The sequence below is a fragment of the Varanus komodoensis genome, unplaced genomic scaffold, assembly GCF_004798865.1.
Source record: "Varanus komodoensis strain SLA01 unplaced genomic scaffold, ASM479886v1 scaffold25, whole genome shotgun sequence".
NCBI classification, from domain to species: domain Eukaryota; kingdom Metazoa; phylum Chordata; class Lepidosauria; order Squamata; family Varanidae; genus Varanus; species Varanus komodoensis.
Genome location: NW_025335661.1, coordinates 287,997 through 302,079, shown reverse-complemented (window position 1 = coordinate 302,079; position 14,083 = coordinate 287,997). Strand labels below are relative to the sequence as shown.

General features: G+C 43.8%; 1 protein-coding gene and 1 long non-coding RNA gene across 2 annotated transcripts; one reads left to right on the top strand and one right to left on the bottom strand.

Annotated features, from left to right (window-relative positions):
• Positions 1-2,204: 2,204 nt before the first annotated feature.
• On the bottom strand, positions 2,205-6,129 carry LOC123024796. Its single transcript, XR_006414989.1, has 3 exons — positions 6,009-6,129; positions 5,175-5,518; positions 2,205-2,366 (listed from the first exon to the last, which is right to left on the bottom strand). It is a non-coding gene; the product is annotated as an uncharacterized LOC123024796 (long non-coding RNA).
• On the top strand, positions 2,334-6,245 carry NEU4 (neuraminidase 4). The gene is made up of 3 exons (XM_044432954.1): positions 2,334-2,534; positions 3,975-4,230; positions 5,036-6,245. The coding sequence occupies exons 1-3, from the start codon at positions 2,334-2,336 to the stop codon at positions 6,112-6,114; spliced, it is 1,536 nt and encodes a 511-aa protein (XP_044288889.1). The 3' UTR covers positions 6,115-6,245.
• The last annotated feature ends 7,838 nt before the right edge of the window (positions 6,246-14,083 follow it).

The window sequence follows — 14,083 nt, the reverse complement described above, 5'->3', positions numbered from 1 at the left end:
CCCGGCAATTGGCCTGTGGGCCGCGAGTTTGAGACCCCTGCTCTAGAGGCTACATAGTGGAAAAGCAGGAAAGGAAGCACACTCCATAAAGCTTGGATCTCAAAGATTCCACAAATGTTGAAGTAGCTACAGCAATTAAGCCCAATATAGAAAAAGCTAATGTGAGATAGGTAGGCTCACTAATGGAGGGGTCCCCATTCAGGGTGTCTTGCACAAAGCCCCTGCAAACCTGGAGCCAGCATTGGTTCCCATCTCTCCACTTGGATAATGTATCTTTATACTTGTCTCACATCCCATGAGCAGTCATAGGATAGTTACCTGCGTCTGGTTTCCTTTGGAATGAGGTCACTGGGAGCTAATGGAATTTTGTACTATTTGAGTTGATTTACAGATTATGCAACAAATTAAACTCTTCATGTGTTCAGCCTTCCCAACTTGGCTCCTTCAGGTTCAGCAGACTACAACTTCCATCATCCCCAGCCACTGTGGACACTAGCCTGCTGGCTGAGGGTGATGGGAGTTCCAGTATAACACATCTGGAAGGCACCATGTTGGGGAAGGCTGAGCTTGCCGCATTCCAGCCTTTCCTACCACTCCCTTTTAAAGCTCTGTAATTTTGTGAACATTTTATTTAATGTTCTCTTCTAAAAGTTGTTTGGAGGCTTCCAGCTACTGATCCTGATCCTTTATCCCTATTCTGGAGCAGGGACCTCTAATATGATAAACAGATGTTCTACTGGGAAGATGCAGCTCCACATAATGCCACTTCAATAAGGGACCGTGGGCTAGAAGCCCTGAATTTCACACAGTAGCTAAAGGGTGACGCCTTTAGGAGACAACAGATCTCATTGTGTGTCACTTTCCTGTCTTGCTGATGGCAGGACAGCCAGTTGGCACATTTTTGCCATGTAAGGACCATATTTACAAATCCTGATGCATAATTATGCTTTCTTCCTAGTACTTTGCTCTGTCCCACCAAGCTGCCAGCCAGCTTAGTATATAGGCTACACCTATCCCCTTATTCATGCAGAGCGCATTTCTCTTTGATCAGGTGAGATCTGTTCCTCTGCTTTGTGTTGCAAAAAGGTTAGTCCCACACACAGACATCAAGACAAATGTTTTGTGTGCTGACACAGCAGTGCTCCTGAAAACATTATGTGGATTCCTTGGTACTACAGTGTAATTTTGGTCATTCTCCTGGGATGTCCATCATTTGGGGTACTCCATACAGGCTTTCTGCCAAATCAGCTATGGGAGGCCATGCTGGTTTATTGCCCATTATGCCCCAGTAGGAGGAGGAGGCATTGAACTGAATCTGTGGCATCATCCCATTGTACCACCCAGCACTGCGCATTAACAGGTACTTCTCCTGCATGATTCATGCGAAGTTGAGCATTGCCAGGAATAATGGAGTTTCCAGGAAAGCTATGGGAACGGCTGCCAGTAAATTAAGTTCTGTTTCTTCATAATTCTGATGTTTATGACTTTGTTGGAAAGGAAGTATTAGCTTGCAGCCATATTAGAAAGTTAAGGGCTAGCACAGCAAAACCATAAAATCAGCCTACTACTCCTAACCAGCAATATAAATGGTAATGTTAGTTTCCAGCCTCTGTTTGACGTATATTAATAGAAACTTTATACAGCTTAGACCCAGGCTATTTGCCAAACTGCCTTCTCCCACATGAACTTCCTTGCAGGTCCAGCCCACCGTGACACACACTGCTGCAGAGTGGGAGGAGAAGGAAAATACCTCCAGGACTTCCCTCTACCACTCTGCCATCTCCAGTGGGTGCCATGGAGAGTCCTGCCATCTGCTTTCCCAATGTGACATTTACCACAGCACAAGTTTATGGTGGACTGCTCAGGAGCAGCCGTTTGCCATGCCATTGTGCACCCTCATCTTTCTCACTTCAGCCATGTAAGCACTCACCCAGGGGACGCTAGGTTGGCTCCCTCCCTGGAACTAGCAGAAAAACTTTTATTCAGGCCAGCTTTTGGCAAATAAGGTGGCCTGATGCAGAAGGGGCACCAGCTAGGGGAAAGCTGTCTTAAACCAAAAGGAGAGAAAGACAGGGGAGCCAGGATGATTGTTCACAGTTAATTCCGTGTGTTTGAACACAACACATCCACTGAGGGTTCCCAGGAAACCTTCAGTGCCTACAGACAATGATTAAGGCTGTAATCCTACAACCACTTACCTGGGAACTCAGTGGGACTATTTCTGAGCAGACATGTACAGCAATACACTGTAAACTAAGTTCCATCTGCAATGTGAAGAACATCCAAACAGCCTGTTTAATATTTTAGGGCTGTCATTTCTTGCTGCACTTGCCATGGGTTCTCGCCATTTCCCAGCCCGGACTGTTCTGTTTGAAAGAGAAACAAGTGGAGTGACATACCGGGTGCCAGCTCTCCTCCACATCCCCTGTGTTGCCAAGCTGTTGGCTTTTGCGGAAGAGCGACTGAGTGTTGATGATGCTCATGCCAACCTCCTGGTGCTGAGAAGGGGCACCTTCTACAAGAATTTTGTGGAGGTAAGCAAGAACTAAGCCAGGTTTGCTGAAACTGTAGGACAGGGCTAGACTATTAGAGTCAAGAAGTAAGGGAAATTCTCCCTGGCTTAACTAGCCATTCAAAATGCTTTCTTTGACAGTTCTTTTAGTTGTAGAGACAATATAACTGTTGCCTTCTCATACCTTTATGCTTCAGCTTATACAGTGCCTTTATGGCATGCATTGCAATTGTCAAGAATGCTCCAGCACACATGGCGTGATAGAGAACAGTCTTTACACTTGCCATATTTAGATCTTGCCACATGCCATTTTGACTAGACTTGACAATCAGGTTTATTATACTTTATAGAGTATGCAATAGAATAGGTTTCTCCATCTGGATGATATTGTAAAGATGAAAAATTCCAAAAAATAGTAGCTGAAATTATCAGGGAGCCTGAACAACTCCCCTGTGAAGAAAGGTTGCAACATCTGGATCTGTCTAGCTGGGAAAAGGGTAAGAAAGATATAAGAAAGGTATACAAAATTCTGGACGGTGTGGAGAAAATGAATAAGGAGCTATCTTTCTTCCTGTCTCATAATATTAGAAACCAGAATCATCCAATGAAGATGGTTGGTGGGAGATTCAGGAAAGATAAAAGGAAGTACTTCTTTACATGGTACCTAGTTAAACTATGGAATGCACTGCCACAAAATGGAGTGATGGCCACAAGCTTAGATAGTTTTAAAAAAGAAATTAGACAAATTCTTGGAGGATGAGGAGGACTAACTACTAGTCCTGCTGGCTATATATTACTGCCTAATATTAGATGCAGTAACCCTATGTACACCAGTTTTGGGGGAAAATAAGTGGGAATTGTTGCATTCACGCTCTACAACTGCTACATTAGAGGGAACCTTGGTCTGATCCAGTGTGGCTCTCATGTTCTTACCTGGTAACCTCAAGGTGTGTTGGGCACAATTCAATCAGACAGGCAGTTGAATTTTACTTCAACTGGCCAGCATCCTCCATCACACCTGGGATGGCAAGCTAATGTAGGAGATTCAGGGTTGCAATGGGAAGCTATTGCCATTTTCCTCACCTGCCAGTATTGACCACCTGCGGCAGTTGCCTTGCTCTGCCTAATGTTAGGGTTGGCCTTGTTCGTATATGATCAAGCATACCCAAGCTTTCTGAACTGATAATTCCGCATAACTCCATAGCCTATAGATAACTAGTGATCAACAAGATAAGGAAGCCTGATTATCTTGAATAGGACTCTTGTCCTTTTTTTGAATGACTGCAGCGTGGGATAACATTTATTGACCAGAAAAGCAAATATTACTGGGTACCTGTACCCAGTTACCGGGTTCCTGTCTCAAAGAAAGTGATTGTGTAAGCAAGTTATAAACAGACAATTGAGGAAAAAAGGAAGAATATGAGCAAGGTTCCTAAGCTGTTTTGGTGTTTTTCTTTGCCAGTGGGAAGATATGCGGGCCCTTGAGACTGCCACTCTGGCACACCATCGATCCATGAACCCTTGCCCCATCTACGATGAGCTTACTGGCATGGTTTTCCTATTTTTCATTGCTGTGCTGGGCAGGACCCCTGAAACTTTTCAGATCATTACGGGCCAAAATGCTGCCCGCCTCTGCTACGTTTCTAGTTCTGACCAGGGCCTCAGCTGGAGCCATGTGACTGACCTCACCCAGCAAGTTATTGGCATGTCCATCAAAGGTACAGAGAAAAGATGGTGGGGGTACAGTCAAAACAATGGGAGAAGACAATTCCTAACACAACATCCAGATGGGCAGCCATGTTCATCTGTTACAACAAAAACAACACTGGTTTTCAAGCATCTTATATTGTAGCATATTTATTTCTTCATTAGAACTTATCCATTTGGCCCCGTATTTAGACATTAGTTTTCTGTCCCATGAACTAGCAAAGCTAAGTGTTTTTTCAGTGTGTTCATTTAGTGTACTTTTAACTAAATTGTCATAGGCAATACATTTTGCATAGGCAATACATTTTGCACTACTTCGCCCCACTTTTTGCAACTCTTTCTCTCTATATAACAAGGGTGCAGAAGCTATTTCAGAAAAGGTCTCGGTGGTCACCTTCCAGTGGCTGGAAGGGCCAAAAAAGGCCCCCATAAATATTAGTGTATTCTAGCTTTAAGCTCTTGTTGCCAGTAACTAAGCTTTAGAAGTGCCACTGCATTTCGGTCTTTCAGAATGGGAAAAGATTGCACAAAAAATTGGGAAACATTACTAAATGATCAGTGGATGCAGGGAAGGAGTGGGGCCAGAGATATGGGGCATGGTTATCTGGAGAACCATGGAGGAGTGGATTTGGCCTCTAGACCTGAGGCTCTGCACCATCATCTATAAAATACTCACCGAATGAAGATAACATTTCATGTACATACAATAAAATGGACTCTCCCATCCACAAAAGCATTTTGCTGTGATAAATCTGTTAATCATTAAGGTGTCCTAACACAGCTGCCCCTGACACAAATATTTTCCTTTTAATACAGATTGGGCTACTTTTGCACTTGGGCCTGGCCATGGCATTCAGCTCAAGTCAGGCCGTTTGCTCTTGCCAGCCTATGCATACTACATTGACTGCAAAGAGTGCTTTGGGAAACTCTGCAAAACCACTCCACACGCATTTACCTTCTTCAGTGATGATCATGGACAAAGCTGGCACTTTGGTGAATCCATTCCAAACCTGCAAACAGTTGAGTGCCAGATGGTATCTGTGGATGAGGAGGATGGCAGCAATGTGCTCTACTGTAATGCCAGGAGCCCCCTGGGCTTCCGGGTGCAGGCACTGAGCACAGATGATGGAGCAGTATTTCATGCAGGACAGCTGGTGCAGCGGCTGGTGGAACCCCCTCATGGTTGCCATGGCAGCATCATTGGATTCCCAGCTCCACTTTACTATCTGCATCACAACTTTCACAGCAGCTTCCAATGGGAAACATGGTCCGTCAAAGGGCTGGGCTTTCTATCACAGCCTGGAACAGAGGTGAGACACCAGATATATCCTGCTCCATCTACCATGGCTCTCTACAACCAATCCCTTTGCCATCAACAGCTGCAGGAAAGGTCTGCATCATCTGGAACTACTAATGCCTGCTGTGTGAACATTCTTGGTCACACTTCCTCAGTTCCATCAGGAACTGATCAAGAATGGCATAAAACCAGAATAACATCCAAGTCAGACATTTATTTCCAAATCCCAACATGGGTGTTGTATTCCCATCCAACAAGTTCCCAATCCCGAATCAACCTAGGGGTTTACCTGAGCACATTTCCCAGGGATGCAGACAGCTGGACTGAGCCCTGGGTTATTTATGAAGGCCCTAGTGCCTACTCTGACCTGGCTTACATTGAGCTGCCTTACTCCGAGTTCTCAATCACTGGGATCCCAGCCATTGCCTTTGCCTGCCTCTATGAGAATGGGGTGAGGTCTCCCTATGAGCAAATCTCCTTCAGCATGTTCACCTTGCATGAAGTTCTTCAGAACATTCCTCTGGCACCTTCTTCCCAGGGCATGAAGCAAACATCATATGATAAAAAGAAAAGGGGAAAGAGCTGTATTATCACATAAAGTTCACAATGGAGGGCCTAACTAGAGATGACACTAAACAAGATGATTAGAACCATGACATGGCCTTTCTTTCTTTCTTTCTTTCTTTCTTTCTTTCTTTCTTTCTTGCCTTTTTAGTCATGGCCCTTCTTTTCCCCCCTCTTTCCAAGGGGGAATATTGACTAGTCAGTCTTGCTTTAAAGAATAAATGAAGAGTATTGTAGAAGTCAATAACAAAAGAAATAAGTGGAATTAGAACAGTTGCTGTTAAAATGGCTTAAAAATAAGTTGATTCTAAAGATTCCTCCTCTTGCAAACTGAAATAGGCAACCCATGACTTCAAGGTGGATCCTCTTGCATACAGGCCAATCACATGGAGGTCTGCCACTTCTCTGCTGGTCTGCTCTATTTACCTGACACAATACCTGGGATAACCATGCTTGTTCTGCCCTCCTCTTCACTGGTATGCTCACTAAGTGTAGTGAGTACTATACTATGGAAACAAATACGTTTCCATAGTATTTGAAATGACTGGTTCTCAACTGTCATCTGGCTTATCTCTAAATTCTCTGGCCTTGGCATTTCAGCTGCAGTTTCTAAGCCCTCATCCTCTTCTGGTTCAGATGCTGTTCTCATATATCTTGAAGGCTCTTTTGCTGGAAGAACAGCTCCAATCCATAAAGTAGGCACAGAGGAGGGTTTTAATGGGCAGGGCCAAAGTCTAGGGTAGACATGATCAGACACTTCCTGAGGGTCTATACCCCACTGGCCCCCTGGAGTAGCTCCTCCCCTTCACCATTGCAAACTGCTTGTTCACCTGCTTCTCACTCTGGTCCACACAACAACAGCGATGTGAAGATGGAGCAGTCTATCACTCACTGGCTCTTTGCTGTCCCAGCAAGTGAGTGGTAGCAATGATTTATTTATTTATTTATTAAAACATTTCTATGCCGCCCCTTGCCGAAGCCTCGGGGCGGCTTACAACACAATAAAATACAATAAAATACAAAAATAACAATATAAAATTAACAATATAAAATAAATAACAATGTAAAAGAAGTCACCCTGGCCAAATAAATAAGCAAATATTGTTAACAATTAAAATGACGTCTAAATAAAAAGGTCTTCACTTGGCGCCGAAAAACAAATAACGACGGCGCCAGGCGGACCTCTCTGGGGAGCACATTCCATAACTTAGGCGCCACCGCTGAGAAAGCCCTCCTCCGAGTAGCCACCCTCCTAATTTCTCTCACGGAGGGCTCCTGGAGAAGGGCCTCTCCCGCCGATCTCAGGGGGCGACTGGGCATATATGGATGTAAACGCTCCTTCAGGTAACCAGGACCCAAGCCGTTTAGGGCTTTATAGGTCATTACCAACACCTTGAATTGGGCCCAGACTTCAATGGGAAGCCAGTGAAGCTGACGGAGGACTGGAGTCATGTGAACATAACGCCCCGTCCCCGTCAGCAACCTGGCAGCTCTATTTTGAACCAACTGAAGTATCTGGACCATCTTCAAGGGTAGCCCCACGTAAAGCGCGTTACAGAAGTCAAGGCGGGAAGTCACCAGCGCGTGTGTCACCATCGCCAGGCAGTCGTACTCCAGGTAGGGGCGCAGCTGATTAATCAGCTGAAGCTGAAGGAAAGCGCTCCTCGCCACCGCTGTCACCTGAGCTTCCAATGAAAGCTCCGGGTCGAGGAGCACTCCTAAGCTGCGGACCTTGTCCCTAAGAGGGAGTGCAACCCCATTCAGGACCACGTCAAATCCACCCTCTCCGAAGCCAGATCTGCCAACCAACAGGACCTCCGTCTTGTCTGGATTAAGCTTCAGTTTATTGGCCCTCATCCAGCCCATTACCTCGGCCAGGCACCGGTTCAGCACAGCCACTGCCTCACCTGGATTGGTGGAAAACGAGAGGTAGAGCTGGGTATCATCAGCGTACTGATGATTCCGCAGCCCACACCTCCTGATGACCTCTCCCAGCGGTTTCATGTAGATGTTAAACAGCAAAGGGGACAAAATGGACCCCTGTGGTACTCCATGGCATAGCTGCCATGGCGCAGAGCCATAGTCCCCCAGCACCACCTTCTGGAATCGGCCGTTGAGATAGGAGCGGAACCACTGCAAAGCAGTGCCTCCGACCCCCAATCCTGCTAGCCTATCCAGAAGGATTCCATGGTCGATGAGAAACAGCAATAGCAATCAGTAATAAGCTGGTGAAAATATAGACTTGCTAAAGAGTGTGCCTTGCCCAAGGACTCTCAAGCATCTGGAACTGGCATTATTCATAGTGACTCACCATGCCACATGTTGGGAGGGACAAGTAACAGTATTTTTATTTTTTTCCTCCTTTCCCAGCTAAAACTCCAATGAACATCCCCTCCCTTCCAGCATTGCTACAAGCCTTACAATAAACATCCAACTGACGGTGGGGGGAGATTTCCCTTGCACCTTATTCTCAGAACCAGGGTGCAGGAAGTTTTTGTCATTAAATGCAGGAGAGACATGACACAGTTTTTATGACACATTTGGTATCCTGAGTAGTTTACATGAGAAAACCATACAAAAGTTAAAATAGCATCACATTATTAACAGTTGCTGGACCTGAAGGATATACAGGAGCAGGTGACAAATGCTTAGCAGGCAGAAGGTCCCTGGTTCAGCCTTGAGCACCTGCAATTAGGATTAGGTAGCAGTTGATAGTAATTACTTCTGCTTGAGATCACAGAAACTTACTACAAGGAAAAGATTAGGCAAATGGATGACTCTATCCATTTTGATCACTTATAGTTTCTTAGTCTTTTAATCTTGTGTTCAGTTCATCCTGAACATTGAGAATTTTTTTAAGGTTCAGATGAATATGTGCACATATTTTGTACATTTCTCCTAACACATTGTGTAAACATTTTTATTGAATATGCAGTTTTGCCATTTCCCTAATATAATGTGTTTTAATGTGATTTTAATAAGATGCACATTTCTTGTAATGCATGTTTTCAAAATTTGGAGAAGTGTAAATCTCAAATCATACCTGACTTTCAGTTGGCACATTGTTTTGAAGGTGCAGATTTAAGTAAATTTGCATATAACTGCAAACCAAACTCATGTCTCTCCCCCAACCCCAGACAAAGCTGGGCTGGCAGGACAAATTGCCTGACCTGGTATTAGGGAACTTCCTAAGTTCCTAGGATATGTACTGTTATATAACAACCTCAGTCATCAAATTTTAACACTCAGGGTGTTCTATGCATGCAACAGCTTCATTAATTTTTCTTCATGCACTTGCATAGCTTACTCAGCCACTGTGTGGAAGACGCACGCACACCATTTTTGAAATGCATTTTGGGATGTTTTTGAGCCAAGAATTGCATCACAAAATTTGGAAAATTTTGAAGGACAATTACATTCTCTTGTATGCATGGATTAGGAGGTTAGATATGTTTGCCCTGGAATTCACAAAGATCAAATTTTTTAAGCAAGAATCCATCCAAACTCAAGCTCCTATGCTGTCACTGCTGCACCGATTTAAAGACTGAACCACACAATGTAAAGAAAGTGACCTGATTATTAGATCATTTCCTGGTAGTTCCTTTGGGTAGAAATCCCCTAGTGCAGTCTTCCCCAACCTAGTGGCCTTCAGAGTGCAACTTCCAGAACTCCCATCCAGCAGGATCATTGACTGGAATTCTGGGTATTGCAGTCAAAATGTGTCTGGAAGGCACAAGGTCGGGGAAGGCTGCCCAAGTGGCATCATCAGAGGAATTCTGCAACGGGATGGAAAAGTTAAACTTCTCCTTCATGCCTGCCTAAAATAATGTTAATTAACATTCTCCCTCCTGCTAGGGGATGCAGTTGCATGTTAAATACAAAGATATATTAACACTGGCTCCATTGGTGAGAGAAGAGCATCTTTCGTCCCTAGCGTTCGAGATTGCTTGCTTGGGGCTGCCACCTGCTGACCAAAGCCAAGTCATTATGCCTAGTAGAAAATCCCTGTTAAACTGAGGATGGGAAAACAGCTATTAAAATGCCAGACCCCATATTTCCTATCCCAACTGTCTGTGGTGCTTCTTCATTTTTATTTTCCAGGGTTCCAGGCAAAAAGCATTGCCTTCTGCATTGTATACAGGGAGCTGCATCCCTTTAGAGGAATGTGTTGGGTGGCTCATTCCAGCAGCAGCTGGGGCTGAAGGCAGATGGCTCCTGCCAGAGCTCTTTAAGATTAGTTCAGGACTTTAAGATTAGTTCAGAGAGCACATATGGCTCTAGGGCTACCAACTCTCTATCCCACCATAATTAAAACTAGTGCCTGCTTTTAGATTTCCTTAAGTCCTCACTGGAAAAAATGGAACCAGCTTCCACTGTCAAACCAGGACAAATATTTCTTAGGTTTGTCAACTTTTATGATTGAAATTCCCAACCATTTGTTATATCACTAATTCATGTACAGCTTATAAAGTGGCCTGTGACCTCATAAAAATATAACCACATTTCTATTATGGTTAACTGTTTTAATATTTTCCTTTTTAAAGTTTTTAAACACTGAGCACATTCTTCTTCTCCTCAATTTTTGCTTCTAGGCTGGAATAAAAGAGACCATGATACACAACACATCCGATTCTGTTCTTTTGGCATTTTTCCTGGGTGTGGATGGGGGCAACTTTGTAGTTGCTTTTTGTAGCTTCCAGAAGCTCCTTTCCCACCAACAGACACATTTTGGTTTGGTGACTGATTGAAACAAATTACTTCAAATGAATTGAAGGTGAATTGCTTCAAATGGGCATTCTTCAGTTCTGCCTGTACAAAAAGGATGATCAAGCTATGTCTCTAATGTTCTCCTACCAATTAGTGTCATAGGATGGGTTCACATGACACCACAATGCACGCTGTGGAACAAGCTGGGTTGTCTGCCTGAGAGCTCATGCAGTGCCTGACAGATGATGAGGCACATCACAGGTCCTTGCCTGCCCACCTACCCCATCCATTAATAAAGCAGAAGACCCATGGGAGCACCCACATTTCCTCACCACCATCTCTGCAGGGAGCTAGAAAGGGCTAATAGCAGTGCAATGGAGGGACAGGATCAATGATCAAGCTGGGAGGATATCCCACCCTGTGCCACTACTGCAATGTAAAAGGATTTGCAGTGGTACAAGGAAGAGCAGCCACAATCATTCCTGCTGGTTGTCAAGCTGGCTAGAGAGATCTCGGAACTGCAGGGCTGTCACAAGCCAAAAGTGCTCAGGGCAGCACCAGTAGGGAGCTGGGATCAGCTCTGCTGACTCATGATTGTCACCACATGCTATGGTGGTGGGCCCAAAAGGACCACCACCACCATGGCAGGCAGTGCAGGAAGCCTCAGACAGCCATCCCCAAGTGCTATTGGAGTAGCTGTTTGCAGCACTTGCTGGCTAGCTGCTTGATAAGTTTTGGCTCACTGTGAGTTGGATAGGACCAAGTCATACTGTCCTGCCTTCTCCAGAATAAGAATGAGTGAGCTACAGCAGTACGGGAAAACAACAATGGAGAAAATGGTTCTGATAGACCCAGAACACATTATAAATAACAATGGCTGAAATTGTTTCTAAGCACAAGTTTAGAAAAATAAATATTTTTATTTTATTTTGGCATACAAATTTTTAGAAGTTTTCATCCATAAGTTCCACTATCCTATGGCAATCAACAAAAAAACAAAGTCTGAGCATAATGTGGATATGTAAACACCTTCTGATATACTTGGGGAAGAAGACATGGAGGAAGAAATAGAGGTCACAGAACTCAAAATGATTTTCTAATAAGGTCATCCTGAATTCCCTGAAACTGCTGTTGAAAAAGGAGGTAGAAAGCACTAATCTGAAAACACAGTGAACCCCGCATCAAAACTATTGCAGTTGGCAGGAAATGAACTGTCAGTACTGTTGCACTGTATATTCAACAAACAATCTCCACCTTTTTGCTCATCTTAAACAAATGAGATATAGTTGAGGTAGGGCCGTCAAAACAGAATTCAGAGATGCACACTATACTTTTAAGTGTTCTAATGAAACAAGGATTTCAGTAGTTGCAGATCCTTTTGTCTATTTTCATCTCTGTTTTTCTCTATCACCGTTCCAGACTGTGATAGCAAGGAAGTCTTCCAAGTGTCCCATACAGGATGGGTGGGTGTGGGGGGAAGGGTACTCTAAAGGACTGGAGGAGAAATGGAGATAATCAGCTGCTGAGTCTCCCATTTCTTCACAGGCATTGAAGCCTGGCACAATTTAGATATTTACATTGATAGCAGCTGACTACAAAAGCATTGAGTGTGGATGCAGTGCAGATGTATGAGTGAAGACACATTTTCACTCTGTTGAAAATATAATGGCTCTATAGCCAATGAAGCTACAAAGCTTCACGGATGGATGGATGGAAGTCCTAGAAAATATATTCGGTTCTGTTTGGCCCTGTCAAACAGAATGAGAAGATAACGTTATTCACATCATTTCTTTATTAATTTTAAGAGTTATAAGCATCTCTTAGGGAGAGCCTGCCCAGGGTGATGTACTAAAAGTAAAACCATGAAGCAACAGTAAACACAATAATGGAACAGCAATACTACCAAAATTGACAAGTCTGCCTCAAATGTTTCTACTATTCCTGCCTCTCTGATTCTTCCCTGAGTGGAGAAGAGAGTTAAGGAAGGCATGCTCCTATTGTGGAGCCGAGCAGTCTTTCATGTGAGCAAAACAAATCAGGGATAAGTCCTTCATATTGCATTGCCTCGTATCTGGGTAGTCACCACTTTTTGCCTGAGAAAGCCTTACATGCCTCAGGCATTGGGCAGGCTCTAAAGGATGCAACTTCTTAGCCTATTGGACTAAATGGTGCTTCTTTCCAACTGTCCGGAACTCAGAAAGCGATTACCTACAAGATTAGACCTTCTAACTGGAGAGGCTTGTGGGTGAGGTGAAGCCCTGAAGTCAGGGGACCTGATACAACTTGGACCTGAAGATGATGTTTTCCACCCATGCCACCTGTACATACTACTTCTTTTCCCAGAAAACCAAAAGTGCTTTCTGCCTTGATGTCATGCAGCATTTGTTTAAAAATCATGGATTGAGAAATAATAAAATTTAGGGTGAGCAGGTACTAAGAAATTATAAACAGACTAGCACTATAACATTACTCATTCTAAAAGCACTGTGTTCCATCACCTTGTCAGGTTCTTAACTCCATGGCAGAATGAGAACTCTCGTAGTGTCTGTGATTCCATATTTCCTGAGTGTGGCTGGTAAAGATTTCCATGGAAGACAAGGATCTATACCTTCCACTGAACGGTGGCTGATGGCTGTTATCACCATCTGGCAAGCGACAGCTCTTTTCTTCACAGACAGTACAAGAAGCTGCTACACACTGAACCTGTAATGAGAGAAGCCAACAATTGCAAGGACAGATTAGCAGAGATCTTTACAGCCTCACATACAAAGAATTTGTTAAGAGGCGTGTCATATTGGGCTCAGAAAACAAGATACATAGAAAATAAGTCAAGGGGACTGCTTAAAGTTGGGGTCTGAGAGTACTTCCAAACAAGACTTTTATCATACCATACCCCTGCTTTATTCATATAATTCTGTGGGGAAGGGCTGTGTCTATGCATCCTCTTCTTCCACACAGAGCCCTTCTGTGTTTTTCTAACACTTTGTCTTTTGTCTTGCAGCAGAACATCCATTATGGGGAAAAAGATAGAGGAGCTGCACAGTGCCTTCAGACTACTAACTCTTGCAGCCCCTTATCTGGAGCTTTTGTTTCACAAAACTCTTCAACAGAGATTGACTAAGACATCTATGGAGTTTTATTTATTTATTTATTTATTTATTTAAACAATTTCTATGCCACCCCATTTGCAAAAAGCCTCAGGGCGGCTTACAAAAGTTTCAAGGTATATGCACTCCAAAACCAACTTAAATTGGTCCAATTAAAGATATAAGCAAGCCCGCAGTGGTTAGTGTTGG